General features: G+C 38.7%; 2 protein-coding genes across 2 annotated transcripts in view; one reads left to right on the plus strand and one right to left on the minus strand.

Moving 5' to 3' along the window:
* NME8 (NME/NM23 family member 8) overlaps positions 1 to 9046 on the plus strand; it is a 17777-nt gene extending 8731 nt beyond the window's left edge. The window contains exons 9-15 of the mRNA XM_009576232.1: positions 1554 to 1711; positions 3051 to 3226; positions 4328 to 4472; positions 5846 to 5953; positions 6895 to 7046; positions 8042 to 8186; positions 8824 to 9046. Coding sequence (XP_009574527.1) covers positions 1554 to 1711; positions 3051 to 3226; positions 4328 to 4472; positions 5846 to 5953; positions 6895 to 7046; positions 8042 to 8186; positions 8824 to 9046 — 1107 coding nt within the window. The remainder of the gene's footprint in view (positions 1 to 1553; positions 1712 to 3050; positions 3227 to 4327; positions 4473 to 5845; positions 5954 to 6894; positions 7047 to 8041; positions 8187 to 8823) is intronic.
* A 7995-nt stretch (positions 9047 to 17041) lies between these two features.
* Positions 17042 to 25872, minus strand: SFRP4 (secreted frizzled-related protein 4; the record flags this gene model as incomplete). The annotated part of the gene is made up of 5 exons (XM_009576233.1): positions 17042 to 17230; positions 19759 to 19822; positions 22878 to 23076; positions 25692 to 25757; positions 25848 to 25872. Coding segments are annotated over 5 exons (543 nt in total), but the record flags the coding sequence as incomplete, so codon positions are not given.
* Positions 25873 to 25875: the final 3 nt, after the last annotated feature.

Consider the following 25875-nt stretch of genomic DNA (forward strand, 5'->3'; position numbering starts at 1 on the left):
AGAGGGAAAAAAGAAATCTGATAGTAACTACCAGATGGCTGCACTATGGTTTAGAAAGGAAGTAACAGGGAGAGCTTCTAAGGAATTGAGAAGAGCTTGGTTTTGGCAAAGCTGGGATTCTTGTTTAGACAGAGACAGTTTTCAAATAAAGGTAAAAATAAGTTACCTTCATGGGAACAGCAGCCAAATTTGAGATTAGTTAAGTGTAGAGGGAGACATGACGAATAAAGACAGGGAAAAAGCATGCAGTGGTCTATATATGGCAGCACTACTACACCGCAGCAGACCCTAGCCAACATTAGGACAGGGAGAATAACAAAACTACTATGAACTATTAGAAAAGTTCAGAGGCCCCTATGCATATTGAGAAGCCAATTATTTGCCATTCTTTAAGTGTAATTCTAAGCTGAAAAATATTTATGTTAAAGTAACTATATGGAATATCCTTTGCGCTCAGTGGGCAAAATTATTCCTGATTTAATACTCTGCAAGTTTGCTGAAGGTCCAGAGGCTGCCTATTATAACAGAATGGAGACTCAAGGTAATAGACGTTCAGATATAACTGGAAGCAGAAATTGTTTCTTTTTAATGATGAAGCTGGGTGAGCCAGGAGACCCAAATCTAATAGCCACATCTATTTCTTTTAATGTGAGCAAGTGTACTTTTGAAGCCACAACAGTATAGATACTCCCTTTATGCATTGTACTCAATGTTTTTGTATTTGCATTCATTCTGTCTCTTTTGAGTTAGTTCATCTTACGAAATGGGTTAAGTTTATGCACAGTTATGAAGACAATTGAAAGAGAAAAGCAATTAATTGAAAGCACACGTGAATATTTCACCCTCATATTATTAAAGGAAAAATGTATCATACACAATCAGATGAGGGTGACTGAAGAAAAGATTTAGTCAAATATTTAAAAGGAGAGAAGATATTTGAGGAAATTCACAATATTGAAGAAAAAGGTGACATACAAGCAAAAGAAGATTAAAAACTCACAACAGCTTCAAAAGTTATTTTCTGATGAAAATGTACATTTATAGGTTTGACGGTTGAAACTGAAGGCATGAAAAGAACATAGCAAAGAGAATGAAAGAAAAGCCTACAAATATCTCAGTGTTCTATATTTGCAGCCAGCTACACGATTTTTAGTTTCAAAAATTATGCCTGGAACTGTATTGCAATTTGTTGTGTCACACTATATGTGTTACTGCAAGCATAGCATTTGATCACATTGAGTTTCTAGACAATTTTCTTCACTCATTTGCATTTTAACCTGTAAGAACATGTGCTTAATGTAATTTTATGACTTCACTTACCTCAATTAATTGTATTTTAGACGCTTTATAGTGTTGTTGTCTCAAAAGATTGATCAAAAAACTTCCCAAACAATTTGACAGGGTTTTGAGTAATGTGTGTGAATGCCATTTTAGAGCAGGAATTATGAGTTACTTTGGAAAGGACGGATATGTTACTTTGGAAAGGATTATCTCATTTCTGATGATAAACTCGGAGTTCCTGCAATTCATAGGGGAAAAATTATGTTTTTTAGCCTGATTTTGATGATTTCGTTCAATTCATGATGAGTGGACCATGCCACGTTTTGGTAATCACTAAAAAAGAAGCAACTGATGCTATTCCTCACTGGAAAGAACTACGTAAATCAAGTGAGAGTGTGCCTGATGAGCCTGAGGCTGAGAAGCCAGACAGGTAACTAACAAACAGTGAAAATGTGTCTAGTTCAGTTATAGTATTTGGAGCACACCATAAACCAAGGCACATTCTTGCAGACACTCACGTGCCCATGTGCACAGGGTCCAGGGGATAGGCAGAGTTCTTCATCTGTTTTTTCACAAGACCATCATTAGAGATGCAATCACAGTTCCTATGGGAATACAGAAACTCCTTGCTTCCTAGGTAAAGACAACAAGCAAAGGGCACTGATCTCTTGCCATTTCTGAACTAGCCTTGAATGGGTTGTCAGACCGATGTGACCAGTGCTACGCTTCAGAGCTGATGTACTCCACGCAATTCCACTTCATACTAGTTCACCCAGACAAAGTGACTGCCAGCATTGCTTACTGAGGGCTGCGCTCCTGCCCATGTTTACTCCTATGTATGCTGGGAAGCTGTAGATATGGCCCAAGGCAGACTAGCACAACCCAAGCATGCTGTGCTCCCTGGGACCACTCTGTAAAAGCCAGCAAACAAGTAGGAAGGTTTTGGGGTTTTTTCCCCACTGCCCCCAAGATGCATAAAAACATTGTAAGGATTAGCTGTTCACAACCATGGTATCTTGATATGTCTGGTTTTCTCCTATGCCAAATATTTGTAGAGAATTTTAAAGAGGATGATAGTTGTATACACAGCATCAGACAATAAAGAGAGTGTTCACAAAAATTCAAATATTGGATCAGGTTTTATATTTAGACATGAGATTTACTTGAAGCAACGTGAATTTAAATACTTTGTTCCAAAAAAGAACTTGTCGTAATAATTAATATTTTTGTTGATGCCTGCTGTATCCCTTTCTGCATTAATTTAGTACAACTGAGGAATATTGCATTTTCTGTAAGTGGCCAAGAGTGACTGTATTTACATAGCTAAATAAACCTTAGAAATACAGGCAACTAACAATGAGAAGTATGTCTGTTAAAGACAATTCTGTAGTGCTATCATTTTTTTTTCGTGCTGTACATGAATTAAGCACAATCCTTTTATTGATCATTCATTACATACTGTACACTTGTCAGTGGTAATTCTGTCTCGTGAAACAGAAAGACTATTTTGAATAAGCTAGAGGGGAATTAGAAAAGTTGCATGGCTGAGATTTCTCTTTCGTAGCACATGACAAGGCACTTTTTGAGAAGATTAATAATTCTCTTCTCAGAAACATTACTTCAGTCATGAATCTGAATTTAATAGAAATTTAGTTTGGCATTGTATTCTTATGTTTCACTAACCTTTAAGAAAGTACATTTTCAAGAAGTCAACTGTTAACACAATGCATACAGTGACTTAAATACTGTATTACTTTGTATCTCATTAGGTTGGAAGGAACTGTGGAAACTGAGAGTATATTAAATATATGTGATGTGCAAGACAGTGTAGAAGATGCCAGCAGGCAACTTGCCTTCTTTTTCCCGAATTTTGATAAAAAGGCAGACCAAAAAATTGAAAAGACTTTGGCCTTAATTAGACCTTCTCTCTTAAAGGAAAGACGACGTAAGTGTTAATAACTACATTTTCCATCTAGGGTATATAAAAGGTCTCATATTTTGAACTTTAAAAATTCTAACTCTACTAATGAAACGTTCTTACATTATATTATCTTCCCAGCGTTAAGCTGGGAGTAATCTTTGTCAGGAAAAAAGTTGCATGGTTAATGTTTTTGATATGTTGAGAATGTAAATGTCCATGCTATTTTGTTCCTTTGACTGCTTTTTCAAGACTGTATTTAGATTGCATATTTGGATGAAATATTTCTAGAAGACTCTCAGAGAAGCTAGCAATTTCAAAGTATAGTGTAGGGGATCGTACTTGCTGCTGTAATAAAGCGTTATCCTTGAATGGCAGGTCAAAGGTAGATCAATGGCAAGGTGAAAAATATCTGACCCAGGATGTTCTATGCTGCATAAGGCAGTGCTGCACAAAGACAGGTCTATACAGATGATGTTTTTACAGATTAAATCAGAAAATCTACCCCATTAGAATGAAGCTCCATTCAAAAAATTTTACTTTTCTTCTCAGGCATATATTTTCATTTTTTCCTAGATTCTAGATAGCACCTTTATTTCTAACTTGGAATCTCTGTATTGGAAATAACCTATACGCAGAGATCTGAAAGACTACAATTTTGACCTCTCCTTGTGTATTTATTGTCTTGATTGTTATCCAGTATTTGCTTAGAGCAGCAGTTTTGCAGTCCATATATAGGCAATTATAGAGTCATTTTGACTTGTACCAAACACTGTTTACTTATGCTTGCGGTCTTGTAAGACTTAGTCAAATGAATATTCACCTATTCAAAATCCTTAGACCTTCTTTGGGTGATAGCAACACATATCATATTTCTCAGTCAGGAATTCCTACTGAGGTTTCGGAAGTGAGAGAAAGCCTTAAGAAGATGAGCATCAGCTTTCTGAGTGTCCAGGCAACTGCTGAAGCCCTCTAGCAGTTGCTTTAAATTAGTTTTCTGTTCTTCAGTTAAGAAATTAATTTACCTATAAAATTTAACATTATGATTGGAAAATCCATGACACTTTTTGCAAGTGTGCAAATTAATGAATGGGTGGCAATTTAGCATTATTTCAATATTTTAAACAGATTCTATCATGCAAAGAATACAGGATGATGGCTTCAAAATAGCAATGCAGAAAGAAATAATCCTATCTGAAGAACAAATACGTGAATTTTACAAAGAGCATGAAAATCAAGACTACTTCCCAGCCCTTCTAGAGCAAATGACCAGGTACGTTGAATGAAAAATCAGTATGTGGATCTATAAATAAGATTGAAATTTGTACAGTGAATAATTATCCTGAATAATACATGGCTACAAAATACCCATGTATCTGAGAGTTTAGTAAAACTCAAAACCAGGACCAGACAACTGCAGAAAATGAGATAATTCCCAAGTATAGTAGATAGTCTGGAAAACTGCCTGGTAGAAAAGGACCTGGGGGTGCTGGTTGACAGCCGGCTGAACATGAGCCAGCAGCGTGCCCAGGTGGCCAAGAAGGCCAACAGCCTCCTGGCCTGTATCAGAAATAGTGTGGCCAGCAGGAGTAGGGAGGTGATCGTGCCCCTGTACTCGGCCCTGGTGAGGCTGCACCTCGAATACTGTGTTCAGTTTTGGGCCCCTCACTACAAGAAGGACACTGAGGTGCTGGAGCATGTCCAGAGAAGGGCAACGAAGCTGGTGAAGGGTCTGGAGAACAAGTCTTATGAGGAACGGCTGAGGGAACTGGGTCTTTTTAGTCTGGAGAAGAGGAGGCTGAGGGGAGACCTTGTTGCCCTCTACAACTACCTGGAAGGAGGTTGTAGCGAGGTGGGGGTTGGTCTCTTCTCCCAAGTAACAAGTGATAGGTCGAGAGGAAATGGCCTCAAGTTGCGCCAAGGGAGGTTTAGACTGGACATTAGGAAAAACTTCTTTAGTGAAAGAGTGGTCAGGCCTTGGAACAGGCTGCCCAGGGAAGTGGTGGAGTCACCATCCCTGGAAGTATTTAAAAGACGTGTAGATGGGGCGCTTAGGGACATGGTTTAGTGGGCATGGTGGTGTTGGGTTGGCAGTTGGGCTCGATGATCTTAGAGGTCTTTTCCAACCTTAATGATTCTATGATTCTATTCTATGATTCTAGATAAATAAATCAGGTTTTTAAAAATTACTAGCTACTCCATATCTCTGCATGTAGGATGTTGAAGTCAGTGGCCAATCCCGCTGATTTGGGTGAAAACAGTTGAGCTCTGCTCTGGAAGGCTGCCGAGGAAAGGAGGAAAAATAAATCGTGTTTTGATACTGCCTTCATATGAAGTTGGGACATGGCTGAGACAAATACAAAAACTTAGGAGCTGATGAGCATTTTTATGTCTAATAATAAAGACATAGCCCAATTCTACAACATTCTTGCTGTCATGTTAACATTCAGTAACTTTGAAATTTAAATTTGTGTTTAAGCCCCATAAGGTTTTATCAGACTGTAGCTGTTTAAATGGAGATGGATTTTTAAATCATCCAATAGTAGGGCTTATTTTCCTGGCCTGGCCTGTGTATAATCAAATTCCTTTTACAAATTACAGAGTTTAATATTTGATGTTTTTAATGCCAATTTTCCCATTTTACAGTGGTCCAACTCTTGTACTTGCTCTAACACGAGAAAATGCTATAGCACACTGGAGATATTTATTAGGCCCGAAGACTGTTGAAGAGGCTAAGAAGGAAAATCCAAACAGGTAACAATAGTAAACTATGATTCACAGCTTCCAATTTACTTTCACATTCCTCATCTTAATGAATACCACATTCCAACTGGTGTAACTATAGTGCCATCGTCTGGAAACTGATATATATTTCTGCAGTTTGTTAAGCTTTTCTTGGAAGAAGTGTTGTATTACACATAGTGACTTTAGCATTTTTTAAGAAGTAATGGCTACTAAACATGATGAAAAGCTGAGTTTTAAAATGGATATTGAAGGAAAAGAAGATCTCTTGAGTCATAGAAAAATCCCTGACTGCTAGAAGCACATACCACAGGAAGAATCCACCCGTAATAATCTTTTTATAATCCCACTCTGACGGTCGTATGAACAGGTTACTTGGCTATTATGTTGAACCTTTGTGACTTTGGATGGCAATTTTTAGGCTTTGTGGTTTACAGAAGTATTGTTATTAATTTTCTACATGCAAAAAACAGTGGTAATATCTCATGCTTATTGATTTTTTTTGCTTGAAATAGCACCATTATTTTTTAGAACAGATGCTTCTTTCTTGCCTTAATGAAAACTTTCTATCAGTAGTGTATTTTATTTGTGACTAAGTTTCTTCTACACATTTTATAAATTAACAACTTAGTTTTACCTGCTCATTTTATTGTTCTAAGAAACTGCTGTGGTATCACCTTACCTGTTGTGTTTCATTAAGCAAGAACTGTTATTATCTTGGAAATATAACAAGATGACCGTTAGGAGGGAAGGTGTTCATATTTCAGGTGGTTAATTGAAAAGCTGATTGTTCTTTCTGTAGACAACGAAGGCTTCTTACTCCTACAGAGAGATCATCAAACACTTAAGTCGCCAGATCAACATTAATTTATATTCACTGGGTTAAGGCTAGTCATAGTTGAAGCTCAAAATGGCTATTCCTTTAAGTAACTTACTCTTTTAATGACTCTTAGTTTACGTGCACAATATGCAGTCAACAACATACCTATTGGTCAGCTACATGGTAGTTCTACACCCGATGATGCTGAGAAGGAATTACAGTTCTTCTTCCCTCAGGAGCACACACTGGCACTAATCAAACCTGATGCCGCTAAGGAGCATAAAGGTAAGTGATCTAGAAAGTATGGGCTATGTTTACAGATGTAATTTCTACAAAATATTAGCAATGTACACTGCAGTAAATCAGGTCAGGTGCATTATTTTATTCTCCGAAATGCTTTTTCCATGCTGAGAAATGCTTTTACAGGGCTTGCATAATTCATATTGAGGTCTCAAGTGTCACATTTCCTTTTGCCTATAGCTCTTTCTCCACAAGAATGGTAGTGAATTGAAGTGAGAGAATTCTTGGCTAAGTTAAACAGTTTAAAAGCCAGGCACTTGTGCAAACTAGCCATCCAGCATCCTTCTAAGTCAAAGGAGAGGGAGGCTTTCCAAATTCATGTTACTTATTTCAGACAGGTATCTCTACTGACTCAGAGGGGGTCATTGCTCAATTAGATGCATTCCCATCCTTGGTTTAGCTCGCTATTAGACAAGCAGAATGAGGAGGAAAAGTTAAAGTAAAAAGAACACTATTTACAATTTGGAATCTTACCTTAAAGATTTTTGCTGCCACTTTTTTTTAACCCCTCTATCCAGAGCCTCTTCTTGGCATTCATCTTTTCTGTCCTAACAAATTTCAGTAGTCTTTCTAATGTTAATTCATCATTGGCTTTTGTGAGTCTTTCTTCCCCTCTTGTAACAATCCAGATTGATTTTAGCAGGCCAGCTGGCGTGTGATAGAACATTACAACTACAGTCCACATTCTGTCCAATGTGAGAAACAACAGTGAATGCTACTGGTATAGTTTATGAGTCTGGGTTTGTCACCTGCATAGCGATGGATTAGTGCAATGACAATGGTTTCTGTATATTTTAGAGGACTGTTGAAGTGTTTGTCATATTGTCCATGATTTTTTGATAGTGTAAGTAGAATTTTAATAGGTATTGGTGATTTTTTTAAAAAAGCATCTAGTATTTTCTCAAACTTTCAAAGTATGGGTGGTTTTTTTGCATCTAAACTATTTCAATCAACAATGAGTTTGCTTGTTATTCTCCTAGATGACATTATGCAAAAAGTTAAAGATGCTGGATTTGCCATCTCAAAGATTAAAGAAGAATCTTTAACTCGTGAAATGGCTACAGAGTTTTATAAGGATCACAAAGGAAAACCCTTTTTTGAAGAGTTAGTGTCTTATATGACTGAGTAAGTGTCTCGTTATATACAATATACATATATATACAATATATATACACACAATACTGAGGTATGTAAGTATACATCAAACTTTGAATTTACAGTGCCAACAAAACATGCTACACCCAAAATGGGCTAAGGATTTTACACTCTGTCACTCTTTCGGGCAAGTATAGTGGCTTCTAGCATGGAGTGCTCTTCCTTTAAAGGGAAGATTTAAAATTCTTTCCAAACTTATGGATAGTGACTGTCATTTTGGATTTTTTTTCCAAAAAAAGAACTAATTTCTGATGGAATCCTTGTTCTTTTCACACAGGACAAATATCTTCCTCATAATATTGTTAGTACAACTGTTGATAAAACAGTATGTATTGTCTTGCTTCAGAAATTATTGAGTGAGAATTTTGGGGGGACAAAAAGTCCAGAAACAAATAGCTGATCCTCATAATCTTTTTGGCTTTCAAATACAGGATATTGTCTTAAACAAATCACTCAGAAACAAATTTAAAAATTTAAACAGTTTAACAAAATTCAGATAGCGTAATGCTTACCACAACCCTTCATGGTACCTCTGAAGCTATGTCTGCATCAAAGCTAAGTCTGCATCTCAGAATAGTGTAAGAGCTTTCTTATATTGATTTTACAGGGGCCCATCAGTCGTAATGATCTTAACAAAGGAAAATGCTGTGGAAGAATGGAGGCAACTAATGGGTCCAAGCGATCCAGAAGTGGCAAAAGAGACCTCTCCTGAATCAATTCGAGCTCAGTTTGCACAAGATATTTTGTCTAATGCTGTTCATGGATCGTCTACTAGAGAACATGCACTGAAAAGCATTGAGTGCGTATTTGGAGAGCTTGATATAGATTGAAGAATTAAGATGCAATCTCTGAAAATTGATATTCATGTCATTAGATACATTTGTCTACCCAACCACCTATATTTAAGACTATATATACACACATATTTTCCTTCATAGTCCACCCATTTTTTTATCAGCCAGTTTTTTGTTATCAGCTTTGCCATATTGCAAAGTATATCAATGTAACAAGTAATACCTGCTAGAAGTTTGATGTTAGTAATGATTTCTTTATGTATGTTTAGTAGATAGTTTTTCTGTTTTTAACAGATTTATGCCTTTCCAGTAGTTGCAGGAGTCTAAGGTGTTTTGTATACAACTACCTTAAAAAAACAGGGTCAAGGAAATTCATTAAAACACTATTAATGACACGTCCACTATGATGTGGATTGACTCCTCCAGTTCAGGCAGCCTACAAAGTTGAAATGCTGAAAGGTAGTGGAGGCACGGCTACAACATTGGCAAGGAGCAGCAGAAAGTGTGGGAATGCTCCACGAGGGAGAAGGAGCCAGGAGCCAAGCATGACCGCAGCACAGGCTATGCCCTCACCGGTGGGACACAGCCCCACAGCATCCAAGCAGAACTGGGTAGCCACATCCATCAACAATACCAGACAAAGCAAGTAATGAAACAGGTTCAGGACCCATTCAAGGGTCCAGTCAGGAACAACAGGTGAGAGGGCCAGAGACAGGTACTCCTGCAACACAGCTCAGGCAAGGATTAAGCCCAAGTGTAAGCTTAAATGGGACTCCTGGGCCTGTTGGCCAATGGTATGGCTGTGCATCCCAGCTGAGACTGCTCAGGGCTATTAAGGCCTATTGGTTCCCTCAGGGCCCTGAAAAACATTTGCATCGTTTATTTATCCTTTCCCTAAACATCTTCTAACGATTACTGTTACAGGTAGGATAATAAACTAGAAGGTCATTTCCAGTCCATTTACTCAATTCAAATATATCATGAAGTAAAATATAAAGTCAGCTCTTACATAACAGCTATTCTTGACATATACCTCCTTGCCAAACTAGTGAATTGGTTAGACTGTCTCAGTCTAACTTGGCTGGCCTTCATGAAGAACACAAATATTTTTCCGTAGCTGATATATTCTCACTTTTGCTGTCCGAGTCTGTTGAAGGTTGAGATACTAAAGAATGGCATTCAGTTAAAGCAATTTACTTACAGCATTGATTATAAGTGCGAAGTCCGGAAAGAATGAAGTTTTCTCACTCTTTCTTTATTGTTCCTATTGTATTTAATACAGCTAGCTGTTTTAAAGAGCTTCCTGACAAATATTTCTGTTGTGATGGAGCATTTGTTATTATAGACATTCCTCCAGCAGAAGTTGGACTGAACATTCTCCTGGTGGCCCATTTTCACCTACAGCTGCTTTACTTCCATAAACTTGACTTAAGGCTAGCTAGCCTGTAAGAAGCTGTGATTAGTGCAGAATTTATATGTTGCCTCATGAGGTGAGTTCTGAGAAACATGCTTCAGAATTGCTTTATGTTTTTTGGCTTGTTTTTTCCTTCAAAAACCCATTAAAACTGTTCTTCCTGGCACTATTTCAGCACTCTGTGTCTTTTGGGTGCTGGCACGTTGTACTTTAAACCAATAAGCAGTCTCAGAAAAGGCCTGAGTAGGGCAATTTCAGATACATCAATTCAGTTCATTTCCCAAGATCCTTGCTAGAGTTAATGGCTTCTCTACCGATGGGGCAAATACAATGTTGAAGGTTTAGATGGGATTACTTTTTGACAGGAGCAGAAATGCTAAAACAGCAAAATATGTTTATGTCTTAAGAGTTCATTAATCTTCTGATGGAAGTTCACAACCAAATAGTAAATGTTTGATAGGTATCACACACGGGTGATACCTGTGTTGAATACTGTAGATTATTTATTGCATTGATCTTAGAAATTTCAGTTAGCTGTAGGGGTACAAAAGCTCTTCCTGGTTAAGTGTGATATAATTTTATATACTGAGTTATTGCTTGTTTAACCATCATTCTTCATCTTCCATTACATCATTCTGAAGCAATATAGCATTTTCTTCCATTTGGTTTAACTGTTAGCTGTTGAAGGACTACATTTATTTGGGTTAATATATTCATATGTGTCACTTATGATCCCTGCTTGGGGGATCATAAGTGCTTGGTTAAAACGATTCAGTGGATTACATTGAAATATTATACATAGATCTATGACAGTTTTTCTTCCCATTGCATAAGTATGCAAACCCAAATTGAAATGTGGGAACATTTAATTTATTAATGCTTGTTTGCTTCTCCTAAATACGTTCTTGATCTTAATGTCTTTTAGCAGCTTTGGAAAGGAGGAATTTAAGAGATACTTTTCAAAACAATAAAAATAACTGTTTCAGTCAGCTGACGGAGAGATTCAGGTTCACAAAGGTTGTGCATCTTTGAGTTACAGACTGTTATGGAATTATCAAAATATCATGTATTCAAAAACATGGCAATTGAAATACTGTCAATATTTTAACAGATTACTTTCTCTCTTTAAAAGTTTAACTCAAGACTTAGGTATTGTACACATAATTTAGACTGCCATCCACTCTTCTTCGAATTTTATATTGCTGTGACATAGACATGGATGTAATGTTTAAGAGTTTGAGCACTTGTGGTGGGATCAGCAAACATTTGCATTTATGGAGTCAGGAGGAATGTGTTCCAACATAAACTCCACTGAGTCTCGCAGATTAAAATTTTCTTGCAATTAAATTTATACAGCTCCTCTGCCTACAAATCTTATAGAAAGTCTGACTCTGTCCTTTTATCTCATATCTAAATGCCAGACCAAAAGAGAATGTAACCTTCATGACCATTTATTTAGAAAATATCTCGTGGTTCAGCATAGAAGGTTCAGCATAGAATTAGGTGGTGCAGAGATGTGATGAAAATTATTCCAACACTAACAGAAGATAACATCATTATTCTTCTGATTTTTCTCCCAGCAGGAGAGAAATGGAACCACAGGACATGTTTATTTATACAACAGACCACATATTTCCTTGTTTAGGAACTTTAATGAAATCATAATCTGACACTAAGCCTATATTAAAGATCTGTTTCAGTTTAGAATGATAAACAAGCTGGTTCTAAATATCAAAATAATGTTTAAGAAGAATTAGTATGTCTGATTTTAGTGAGTATTTGTACTGAATTACTGCGTAATAAAATAAGAGAAGTGGGGAAAAAGCTTTTTTCCCTGCCAAGAAGATGGAGTCAATCAGCTTGTGGTTGTGTACCGCTGCACTGTTTTTCTTTAGCTTTCTCTGCTGAATGAGCTACACTGGCAGTTCAGACCTCGCAAGTATCTATTAAATTTATCCACAGTTCTTTGGGAGCAAATGATTAGCTTTCTGATTACCTTGTTCAGAGGATAAATGTGGATGTGCTCTGAGTATCTACAAACTAAAGTTTTCATCATACTGTAACCAGAAGGAATCAAAATACTTAGGGTTTTGGTCTGTTCAGGCCATCTCTTGATCACTTTGATGCATCTATTAACCTTCTATCTCTAACATACGCAGTCTGACGTATTTATGGTACTTTGGGGTTTTGATCCAAATAGTATTCTCCTCTAGAGAAAAGGAGTGTGTCCTCCCTTCCAGGTGCTTTCCTTTATGCTTATTGCCATACTGGTTTATCCACAAGCCTTTTGGCAGCAACAACAAGAGCCAGTCTGATATTAATAGATTACCTGGAATCACCTGAATTTACTGCGTCTCTAAGAAGCAAGTTTGGAATCCTGTTTCACCTTGCAGTAAGGCTGGTGTTCAGTTTCGGACATGTTACAAAAGAAATATACTGTCAGCAGTTGAAATTAATTGTAGAGCTTTGACTAGGTCTAATTAGAAGTAACAGTAATATACCTCTATAGAAATTAAATACCTATTTGTAGGTCCTTGCAAGTTACTGTTTTTTACCATAAATAGAAACACAATTTTGAATCTTTGTTGACCCATATTGATGGATTTATATTTATTTACAAAATTAATTGGGGCTGATGTGGTTTACCAGAAAAATCTGGTTGAGGAAACGTTTTCAGATGTGCATTTATGTTCAACTACTAAGCGCAACCAAAAAGCGTGTGTCGGTTGTGCGTAATTGGAGTAAATATTTTTTCAGGTTTCATTAATTTGGAATCTAGGTTACAATGCTGGATAAAATAATTTTAGAGCTGTTTGAGTATTTTGGACTGGAAAATGTTCTTGTTATTTGTACAGGAAGTATTTCTCAGTTATATGCAATAACTGGATGAAAATAACAGAGCTGCAACACTGAGTTGAATTAAAGTCACTGGGACATTCAGGTCCTGTTGGAGGGGGGTTTATGACAGTTTTTTAAATGTGGTTCATAAAAGAGTTCTGATTTTTATTTACAGTGACCTTCTAAAATGGTGCCAATTATTCACAATTAGAGTAAATATTTTTTCAGGTTTCATTCTTTTGGAATTGAGGTTAGAACATTCAGTGAAAATATTCAATGGCACTTCTTACTAAACTGGGTACATCTGTGTGGGAGGTAGTAAGAAATGCACTAGAAACATCTGTTCGGTGTTCCAGGCAATTTTTATTTTATGTGAAAAAAATGCCAAGTCCCTCAGCTGTAACACTGAGAAATAACATTTGACACTTCAAGTTTTGGCCTGTTAATTTTTTCAGCTGTAAATAGGCACAGTAATTACTTTTGTCCATCAGCGGACTATTTGCCTACTCTGTTAAACTGAGTTTTCATGACTCTGGTGCTGGGGTGCACTAGCACGGCAATGACTACACTTGGCCATGAATGTGCATGAAGAGAGGTGAGTCTGACTTTTTGCCACATGCTGGGGAGCAGAAGTGGTGAGTGGGCCACATGGGGAGGAAATATTTGCCTGCTCGAACAGCCCTCGCTGCTCCAACAGCTGTTTCGCGCCTTCACAAGGGCTGGAGGGCGGGCATGTTCTGGGTCTGCATTCAGCCAGCATTTGGTGTCGCAGTGAGTTAATAATCGTAAGGGATTTTCAAAATGAAGTGAATTATATTAGTGTTGAATTGGGTTGACCCATGGCTTCTTAGAAAGTAGAAAAAAGTGGATTTGGGAAAACAAAAGAGAACAGTAAGGGAAACCTTACTAATTCGTTTCCCCTGTCTGCACATCTGTTCTTTGTGTTGTGATATCCCCTGCTTTTTGTTGTATTGCCTTTCCTTCTTCCGTATTTTTACCATATCAGAGTGAAAGTTAGTCAGTATAAAGCATACATAAAAATGCCAAGGATTTTTGAAACACCAGGCTTGGTGCGTAAAAGTTTATTCCAACATACTGGAATCCTCAGTCCAAAGACAATAACTTACAGAAGGAATGGTGACAATTCTCTGTAGAAAATAATTTTTACACTTTTTTCTCTGATATCAAAAAATAAAAAAAGTTTGATTTTAACAGTTGTATAGTAATATGTAATGTTGCTATGAAGTCTAGCTAGCTGTTCCAAAGGTTTCATTCAACAAACACCACACTTGACAGTGTTCACAATAAAACTTGTTAAAGTGAAGTGTCACAACTTTGGTATTTCTTATTTCAACATCACATTGGTAGGACTGTCATTCATTTTTAGTAGCTAACCTTTTACATATTTATTGGGGTACTTTAGAATCATAGAATTATAGAATCGTTTAGGTTGGAAAAGACCTTTAAGGTCATCAAGTCCAACCCTTAACCTAACACTGCCAAGTCCACCACTAAACCATGTCTCTAAGCACCACATCTACACGTCTTTTAAATACCTCCAGGGATGGTGACTCAATTAAATTGGGATCAGTTGGTAATCAAAGCTTAAGTACTTCTGCTACACAGTAGATGATAGAACTATTTTAGAAGCGTTCCAATCATACTGATCTTTTAGATCATACTTACTTAAGTCAGCATTTTCAAACTCACGTAACTTAGTCACCTACAGTGAAATTCTGTCTCCTTTGATGTCGATTTCAGTTTTTCTATTTCATTGTACAGGATTAAGATTTCACCTATCGTCTGTATTTCGGCACCTAAGTTTGTGGTCTGTTTTTTTAGACATGTCAAATACACATAATTTCCACTAAAGTCAACAGATGCAATATATGCTCAGCGTTCCTGGCACCAGGATTGAATTTTGGATCTAATTCTGCAGATGTTCCATGAAGATAAAGTTCTGCATCTGCCCAGAATTAGCAAGAACGGCTACATTAAAATGCTGACCTTTGCATATTTTAACCAACTGCTCAAAACTCAACCAATGATCAGGGTTGTTTTTTTTCCCCCTGAACTACCCTATATGCTGTTATTCAATTTTTCTCTAACACCTCTATCCCTTTGTTTTAAGCATTCTAACTTGGCATCCATGTCTTCAGCTTGTGTTAGCTTATTACCAAGTATATTACTGCTGCTACCAAAATCACTCCAGCATATTCTGTCTTAAATTTCATGCATGCAAATTTCACTGTAATTCTTGTAATAATCAATATGACCAGTTGTAAGTCTTCATGTTAACCTACACAGAACCCTTTTTTTTCTGATATAGACTCTCTCTATTTTAGAAATGCTTGTTTTGTGTTACAGACACCAGAATTGCCAAGTCTAGTCATTAGTTTTGTTGTAGGAATTCTTGAAAGTCTTTTAACACGTCTATCATGAGCTCTTACAATGTTAACGCAGGTGATCCTCTTATGTGTTAACAGAAATCAGACTGTGCTGGCCATACTGCCTTATCTAGGTAGAGCTTGAGCAGGAATAGCATAAATGCCATCAATTAGATTTATATCATTTTTGCTATTTTAATACCTCACACGGCAAACATTGTCAGTAAAACTTAGTACATAAATAAAAGCATCTGCTTCGTCTGTGACCCTTTGCAGGGTAAACGTTACCTTCTGATCAGCAAAACTGCAGACAGCCAGTTGTTTTGAGAAGTTCAGGAATAGGGACAAAACATATTTATGTATGTATTTATTTATTTATTTGGTATCAGAGAAAGATTTAGAAATATGGTGTCAAATGATAAAAAATTATCCAAATGAACACTGAGCCACATGAAGCCCTATCTTCTCTTTAACACTGTACAGTAGCTGTCAGTTATGTTTAGAATAATGCTATTCCAGTTTTCATAACAAAGCTATATTACAGCAAACATAAGTGTTACTTGTTACTTTTAAGAATTCCACAGATCTGCTTCACTTTAATCTGTCCTTTTAAAAAATACTGATTTTTCAATTAGATGCTTAAATATATTTGAAATTATAACAACAGAAGCCAGCCTGAAGTACAATAAAAAAAATTAAATGTCTGCTTCCAATGCATTTTTGCTACACAAACCCACAAGATCAAATACTAACACTGTAAGCATATTTCTGGCACGCATATAAAAATAATCACGTAATGCATACCCAGATGCTGATTGGCAAACTATGCTTCTGAATGCTCCAAATAAGGGCTGTGATTCCAAGCAGCAGATAGATTCAGCTCCAGCAGCTGCAGTGGTTGCTGCCCCAGATGTCTGCCAGAGGTTACCATCCTCTGCTGCTCCTCAGCTGCCACGGTTCTCAGCTCACCAGACTAACTCAAAGACTAACTCGCCAACTACTAAACCAGTGCACTTTCTGAGGAGAGAAGAGATGCCCCATGCAGCTCTCCAACCTCTGGCAGGGAAGCAGGGCAGGCAACCGGCATAAGGAGTTAAAACCTCTGGCAGCCAAGGCTAGATCTATCTAGAATTGCAAATCAGAGCCCAAGGTTCAGTCAGCTTGAATATGCCTACCACGTATCAGTGCAAACCTATGCTCTATGGCTTGCAGTGGCTTGAAAGGAAAAGCAAACCTTTTAAAAGTAAAGTGCAGCAAAAACGTCTAGGTAGAAACTGCCGTGAGTTTTTAAGTCAATGAGTTCTGGATTAATAAAACATGCCAACCAAGCCAGATCCAAGCCAGATTGTGACCCTCATCGTGCAGAAGTCTTTCCTTTTGGAAATTTCACACTCATACTTTTTTAGGGTTGACTTCTTTCTGGCCATTTCTTATTTTAATGGCCTTTTTGGGGCCACTGACCAGGGGGTTGGTGTTCTTTGTTGATGGTTTTGGGGCTCCACTCCGACTACTGCGTCCTGCATTCTGGTTCTTACTGCGGGCCGTTCGCAGCTTTTGTTCTTGCAGTCTCTGTTCCCATCTCTGTGGAAATGCAGAAGACAAAAAGGCTGAGATAGGGAAGGACATAATCATAAATAATTATGTCTTAATCAAAGAACCTGATATCTGCTATCCTGAACCACTGATACGAGTGCTGCTTTTAACGTTTTGTGCTCTGTCCTGCAGGGCCATTGATGTCAGTATGTTATGGCTGTCTGCAGGGGGAACCTGCCACGTGTTCTTGGGTGGGAGAATTTGCACAATACCAGTTGATGAAAATGACACCTGCGCATCTCACGTGCATGCTGCATGTGAGTGCACATCTCATGCCTTTTCAGAAATCCAGGGGAGCTGCCATCAAAAAGACAGGATCTGCACTCTGGGACTCCTTTGCAAATTCCTTCTTTGCTGTCTTACTGAACATGCTACTTGACTTTTCCTCAGAAAAGTCTGCAGGAAGCAGACTAGCCTTTCACAATATGTATTTAAACACACAGCTACAAGGGAAGGTGGTGTTTACTTTCTGGTTCTGCTTTTCCTTGGGGTGGAGAGGACTGGGCATGAAAGAGCTTATGTTACAGATAGGCAACGGAGATGACCACTGAAATCACAGTGTTCGGAGTTGCAATGGGATGGTTGTGAATAATGCACCTGCAGCTTTATTCAGCAGCATCCCTGAGAAATTTTGAAAAGCAGTTAGATCAAAGAGCCCACCAAAGAGAATAGCTGTCAGATTTCCAAACCCGAAAGTGCAGTGGTTAGAAAACAGGTTTTTACAGTGAGGTTCAGTGGTTAGGTGGTCCAAAATACAGAGAGATCCTCAACACTGCAGCAGAGACTGCAGTCTTTCACCTCCAGGAAAAGAAATACTTATTTTAAGGAAAGAAAGGTAGATAGTAGAACCTGGAAAGGGTCTCGCCTCTCCCCTCTATTAAGGATCTTTCTCTTCTGAAACTCCCAAAGGCAGGGGCTTTGCCCAGTGATCAGAGCAAGATAAGTGCTCTCCAGCTTCCCTATTTAGTAGCTCTGCACTGACCCTGTTGCAACTCAGACTCTCATCCTGGCTAGAGAAGAGACCATCCATGTTGTGGTTATGTTAACAGTTGTCTTCTGTGGTCCACAGACAGCTCAAAACCTTCATTTTAAGTGGTAACGCAAGATAAAAGTTGGATGCAAGTCTTCAGAGATTAATGATGGGCATTAAAATGAAGCCACTGTGACACCTATCTCCATATTGGCTATCTTTCCCACATCTTTATAAAACAAAAACTAGGAATTGAGGTGTGTCCCACTCAAACATGTTTAAATGAGGATGTAATTTATGCAACTATTAATATCAGAGGGAATGACACATGCTTTGAGAAGCATTTTGTTTGGCAGTCATGCATCTATTTGACAGTCTGGAAATGAATGTTGAAACAAGTTGCAAGACACAATCAGAAATGACAAAACAGTGTGAGGAGGCCACTAAAACACACTGTGTGCCAGTAACAGGCCATTAAGTTGACAGCTAAGGGATTTCAAGAGTCCAGGTCATATGTCAGTATTCTCCTAAGCCCCACATGGTATCATCTGCAATTGCAATGTATTTATTTTTCAAAGATTTAAAGCACGTTTTCTTTTTCACACATAGGTTTAATGAGTAAGTAAGCGAGGAGAAAAGGGAATGATAAAAGCATCAAATACAATTTCCTGCAAGAAGTTGGTCTGTAATCTAAAAGCTTCTACTGACGGATACGTGCATCTTTTTTCCTCCTCTCTATCAGTTGCCAATCAGCTCATAATTAAAATAAATATGCATGTACCTTTTATGTACCTTTTATACCTGAAACCTTTTATTAATTCCAGAAATAACTTTCTTCCATCTCTAAAAGTGTGAGGAAGAGTCAGACATTGTCTTGATACACCCTTTCTTTCCATTATAAAGAGGAGTTTACAAGCAGGGAGTGATAGCAAGTGCCACCCTGAAGCCCCAAAAAGCAGGGGCATCTGCTGCCCCTGCCTCCCAGGTCCCGATACTATAGACTTTTCCTTCCAATGTTCCCTGAAACCGGTGAGGGGGTGCCAAATACTTTCAGTGGGTCTTTAGTGGGAAGTAACTGGTGAGCAGTCTGTGTCTCCAGCTTGCAATCTTTAATGCAGCAAAGCCCATTTATCCAGTGCAGTGGATTTTAACTTCCTTTCTTACCTAATGTGGATTATATACTCATCTGCATATCACATATCTGACAGTTACTTGCCTTAGCAGTGATATGAAAGAAATTCCTAGAGTCATTATTGTAATAAGCCAGAGTTCACACAAAGATCATCCAATCATCCTATTTAGGGACAGTTTGCAAATAAAATAGAAATAAAATTTTAGAGACCCTAAAACGCAAGACTAAAATTTTCAAATTTTCACTTACACTTCCATGTAATTGTGAGGTATGAAAATGTTGAAGTGAAAATAATAATACCCAGAGGTGTTATGGATATCTGAAAGTCAAGCAAGTTATTCAATGCAGAAGTAGAAAAAAGGTGTTTAACTTTTTATCAAGAACATCAGCATTCTTTTCTTTGGTGGCATTTACCTTAAATCTTTTGTTTAGTTGATCCTTCCATTTTTCAACTAGGCATCCATCAAGAAGCATCAACCTGAAAATTAAGAAATAAATACGCGTTATAGATCTTTCTGATTTTGACTCCTGAGATGTCATTCCAGATAATTTAACACAGACTGAGGTTGAAATGAACTAGCGGTTACTGATACTGACAGTTTCTGTGTGGGGGACGATAGGCAGAAAAATATTTTTCTCCATCTCTAAATGCTTTCTAATGGATTTCTAAATGCTTGTACAGACTCTTCTGAAACTCTATTCTAAACTCTGTAAAAACAGAAAGTAGTTTTCAAAAGAAATCAGATTTTACAGCCAAAACTGCAGTGCATGGCTAGTATTGAGAGAACATTTAGAGTCCTTTGTCCTCACCTGCAGCTATTCTGCAGGGGAAAACTGTCCTGTCTTGATTACTGTTAACAAAAAGTGATGGGTTGTGTAACATCCCATGAAACTGTTTAAATGTATATGTACATACATTTTTACTTATGCCCATTATATGTTTGTGTGTGTGTTTGTGTGCAGAAGAGTAGTTTAAACTAATGTATTTTACTTCTGAATTAAAAAAAAGCTCTTTCACATGCACCAGTTAATATAGCTCAGCTGACGAATGGTAACACATTATCTGATCACTTACAATCGTCTCCATTTCTACCTATAAATACATGAGGACGTATTATGTATTTCCTACATGTAACTACTTAATGGGTGCTTTAAAGTGAATTTGGAAGATGTATGGCCAGTGATACTTGCCTAGCAATGAAATCTGGCTCGCTCCTGTATGAAAATACTGAGCCTAGGTGTTATGAAATGAACAAAACAAAAATGTAACTATTAAATGTATATGCCTTAAACAGCTTCTAAAATAGTTTATTCTAAAGCAGTCTTATGTCACACCTTCTAAGTCTCAATCTAGAAACAAGTATTTTATGGCACAGGGATGCTGGAATTTCTGTGTGTCTCTACTGCTAAGATACTGGGCCTTAATATGCCCTAATATCATTTCCCTAATTCTGGAAGGTTTTACTTAGACATCAGTGTTGGCTGGAGACATCAAAATGTCATTATAAATGCACACAATTTCATACAGCACTTTGCTGGAGGGTGAGGTTTACACAGCGTAGCAGGGCCCGACCTCCAGTTTCTATGAACAGCGTTGCTGCTCATACCAGTTCAAAAAGAGTACAAAATGCTGCCACTCATAGCCGTTAGCCACTGTGCATCCACTTTGCCAAACATAAAAGGACTACAGTGAGTGCAAGCCCTGGAGAATCAAGACCAACATGATACACATCTCCTTTTCTTTCTGAGGAAAGATTAGAGAATTAACATACAGGATTAAAGCTAAGGCCACATCGTGATGAATGAAGCCACAACACAGTGTACATCTGATGCATCTTCCGTTCAGGTCAAATTACTGAGTGAGACCCTAACCTTGTTGACAGGCAATGGGTGTTTTGCCATTGACTTAAGTGGAGATACAGCTTCCACCCATTTTGCTTCTGGCATTTTAAAAAGCTGCTGTAACTCAAAACCTTCTGTTTGCATGCCACTGAGTTCAACAGGAAACACATATAATAGTTTATGTTTCTTTTTCAAATCCATTTTAGTACACTATATCAAATTAAAAACCTCAGTGACCTTTAAAAACCATCACAAAATATTTAGTGAATGGTGTGTTTTTCTGTAGTAATGGAGAAGCAAATTGCAATCTTTCACTTTTGAAATCTCCCCTCCCTGACCGCCTCCTGAAGGTCCTCTCCAACAAAGCTCTGCAGCTCAGAGCTCCCGATAGCAACCTTGGTCGTGGTCCTTCTGCGTGATTCAGAGCATGTATCCCTAAAATGGCTAACACAAGCAGAGGGCTCTAATCTTTGTGAAATACTTCCAGACCTGGAGGGGTGAGGTGCTGTGTAATAATAAAATACTGCGCCTGTTAGTGCACAAAAAAAAAAGTTAAGGTAATAAGGTATCAGATGGCAACTTTTAGAAACACCTATAAAATGCTTTTAAAGATCAACCTAGAACTCATTGAAAATATGGATATGGCCCATTAAGTTCTGCACGTAGGTGTTCTATGGTCCTTACAAGTGCACATGTCCAATTAACCGTCATATCACTGTATGCAAAAACCAGCCTGTACATTTTACGAACAGCCTTATCTCTGACCCACAGCACAGAGCCACATGCACCTACCATGCCACAACCTCTCCTGTTGGCATCTGTTGCTACTGGTACACTTGGGGTGCTAATGGGGGTGGGATGTCCCCTTCTGCCTCAAGAACCCAGAGAGAAAAAGGAGCTGTGATTCATCACTCCCTCCCGTCCAGACCAGCATGCTGGATTTCCTTCCATGCCTGGGGCTAGGCTGCCTGCCAGATGAAAGGTCTGGTAAAGTTAGTTTTGTTTTATCTTTTAATCATACAGCAGGACTGGCAAGCTGCTCTGAGAGTATTTACTTTTCATCTGCCATCCGGGAGCCGGAGCTCCAATGGCTGCAGCTTTGGCTGGTCCCAGTACTGCTGTGGGATCAGAAACATCTCGCTGATGGCACCGGTCCGAAGTATGGATAGGCTGGCGGAGAGGGCCTGGCTCTGTCTCCAGCAGCTCTGCAGACAGGAGATGTGCATCATGTCCTGTCCCCTCCCCTGGGGTCGGTGAGGCAGAGCTATGCCTTCCCCACGGTCCTGCCAACATGGACCACCATCTACAGCCACCATCGGGCTTGTAGCATACGAAGCAGCTCATACCTATGGAAAGCGGTCCTGGAAAAACACTCCCAAACAGCTGGAGATGCCTGAACTGCTGCATGATGCATTAAGCAATATGCTGTCAGCGCCTAATGCCACCAGGGTTTATGCTCCATGCGTGAGCCGGGTTTTGTGAACACTGCAATGTGGCTCAGAGCTGAGGCTGATTAAGTGGAAAAAGTTAATTGCAAAGGTAATTAAAACATGTAGGTGTACGTGTGAGTTATCCTAAGAAAAACTATCAGCAAAACATGCTCATGATGAGGAAGGGAGCTTTGCTGGTCCTCCTTCCCGTCTATCACAGCTAGCTACAACACTTTTCTCCACCACATCACCAGTGCTCACCTTGAGCGCCATTCATAGCACATGATGAGAACGTCCTGCTTCGGTTGAAGAGGTGGACACTGGCAGGAGGAGTTTGTAAGAAGAGGCACTTGAGACAGAGGAATTGGCGTCGAAGACTTGAGTATGTCTTTGACTTCAACCATAGTCGTTACCTCGTTGCAGTTCCCTCTTTCTACGCTTTTTACTTTAGCATGGATGACTGCAATTAGAAAAATAGAGGCGTGGGAACAACAAACAGTGTTGGAAATTTGAACACATTTCAACATTAAATAAAATGTATTAAGTTGAAAGCTGTTGTTTCGGCTGTGAAACTAGAACTACTTCTTCATGTGTGGGCATGTACAGTGGCTTAGAATAACAGAGGCCTGATCCCGATTTGGTTTTCAGTAGGACTGTTGACAACTGTGAAATTAAACATGTGCTTAAATCTTTGCCAGATCAGGCCAAGCGATCTCGCCTGGAATCACACACACAAACAGCTCCTTTGACTCAGACTTGAACAACCCCTCGTATAAATCGGACCCATTCTATAGCCACATCTGGCTATTTCCAATTAAGTAATGAATTGGAACAGTGAATTCAGTCTTTCCAATAATAAAATCATTTCCCTGTAGGTTGCATCCAAGAACTAAAGTATTTTCCTAAATACAAGAAAGAAGGGAAGGTTTGAAACAAGTAGTGAAAAACTAAGAGGCTTAGGATTGTCGTGATTTACTCAGTCTATACTTTTTTTCATCTTTTGCCTTTGATTATCCATCAATAGTAAGATCCTCATATAAAACAGACTTAGAAATGGGTTCTTCTGACCCTGAATACACAAACATTCATATTCTACCTTTTATTGAGGAAAACTGCATGGATGCTAGAAGGTGAAACTGTGTAGATTGCTCTGAGGATGATCCCTGGCTAACTTTGTACCTGCGAACCCTGGCAGTACCTACCACTGCAGCATTTCACCCCTTCTCTCTTGTGAGAAGTACAATCAGAGAAATGAAGCACGATTTTTACACGATGGACTTTGTCTCTAGGAAATGTCAAAGTAGGAAGGGTCCTATTATCACAAAATTCTTCAAAGAAGCATGAGAAGTGTATGTACCACAGGGTGATCAGCCTGCATCGACGCTGCCCCTGCCAGCCACCAGGTCAAAAGCAGTAACATTTGGAATAAACTTCACATGTAGAAAACAGCAATTTTAATGCAGTCCGGGTTTTATGAGCTAACTTTATCAAGACATATGTAACAGCCACAAAACACATGAGGGATTTCAGTTTTGGAGACTTGCAATCCATTTTCAAGTCTGATTGAAACCAAGTTCTGACCAGCTAGAAATACAATTTGTCTGTATATATTCCTTTAACAGATTTCAGAAAAAAATGGATTTTATTTGCAACTTGTTCTGCCTTGTCTTGTCTCTCAATTAATTTTCCATATAAGCATGTCTATTTATTTCAGAAGAGGCTGAATAAAAATCTACCTCTCAAAAACAAAATCTTGATTTCACAAATTCAATGGAATTAAATTTTGGACCCCAACCTACAGTTTTTATTCAAGCAACACACCCACTGAAGTCACTGGAATCAGAATTTGTATGACTAACACCTGTATTTCATTTTGGAGTAGTCATTTTATATCACTGCTTTTTCATATATTTCGGACAAGTGTGGAAGTTCATTGTCCCACCTGAACTTATCACTATGTTGTACTGAGCTAGATTAAGGAATTATATAAAAAGAATGTATGATATAAATGCATCAAAATGCCATAACAAAAAAAGTGTACAATAACTTAAGTCAGATGCTCAGCTTGATTATTCCCACCAAACTGGGGTTTGGATTTTTTTTTTCCTATACTAACACAGAAGCAAATAACTTCAAACTTACTTTCATTTGATATCAGACAAATAGGAATTGAATGGATATAATAACCCTGTTGCATAAGAACTGAATAAATCCCTTGAAGAAACAACTGTCATCTGAGAAAAAGCCCGTAAAGTGCAAAAGCCCATGATACCGCATGTTAAATTCATAGTTAATAGGGGTTTTCTATTGACACTACAGACGTTTAATCTGGTATTTATCTAGTCTTAATTAGAGTTCTTCCTGACTTCCAGCATCAGAAAACCTGGGGGGTGGGCGCGCAGGGAACCAAGGGGGAAGCGGGCAAATACTTGTATTGCCAATATGTCATGCAACATATGTAAAACTATTGGCCAACTCCTTGGCTGGGTGGTGAAAATTGTCACTGAATTCAATTAATCTCTCACAATTCCGCACCAGATGAAACTCTGGCTATTAAGTAAAAGAATATATGAATTTCTAAGTAATAACTTTTTACTTTGCTTCAGCTTCGTTCACATTTACAAGTTTTATTTAGGTGATAAACCTCTATTTATTCCACCTGCTGGATGAAAACAGGAGCTGGCCAAGCAGCACATGGTCATGCTCACATTACACCTAATTGCACTTACTAGAGTGACCTTTACAGTAGCAAGCACCCTTTCTGCAGAGCGACCTGTTGATGCCAGTGCACATTACCGATATTTCACTGCGTTTATCAGAAACACACCATCATCTGCACAATGACTACTACTGCCTGCACGACGTGTGCGCAAGTGGTGGGTTTTGGAAGAGGACAGCAAGGTGTCCTCAGGCGAAAACCCACTTGGAAAGGCTGTGGTGGAGCAGTGTCCTCACGCCGCACTTGCTGGATGGGGCCTGGCGTGGGTGCAGCACCCAGATGGAGCTGCCTAATTCACGGGGGGCGCAGAGGGGGCCGGGATGGGCAACGCAAAGCGTTTTCCCCCATGCACTTACTGTAGCTGTAGTTCTTGGCCAGGTAGGTCGACAGCGTAGGTTTTGTCTTTTTGCACCTGCATCGCTCTTCGAAGGAAGAGAAGGGGAAACGGTTGAGGGGTGTCAGAGGGGGCCTGGCTCCGGGGAGGGGGAGGTAGGGGGGCTCCCGAGGCTCACCCTGGCCGCGGCTCTTGCAGTCGGACTC

Source organism: Fulmarus glacialis, unplaced genomic scaffold (genome assembly GCF_000690835.1).
Source record: "Fulmarus glacialis isolate BGI_N327 unplaced genomic scaffold, ASM69083v1 scaffold22364, whole genome shotgun sequence".
Lineage (NCBI taxonomy): Eukaryota > Metazoa > Chordata > Aves > Procellariiformes > Procellariidae > Fulmarus > Fulmarus glacialis.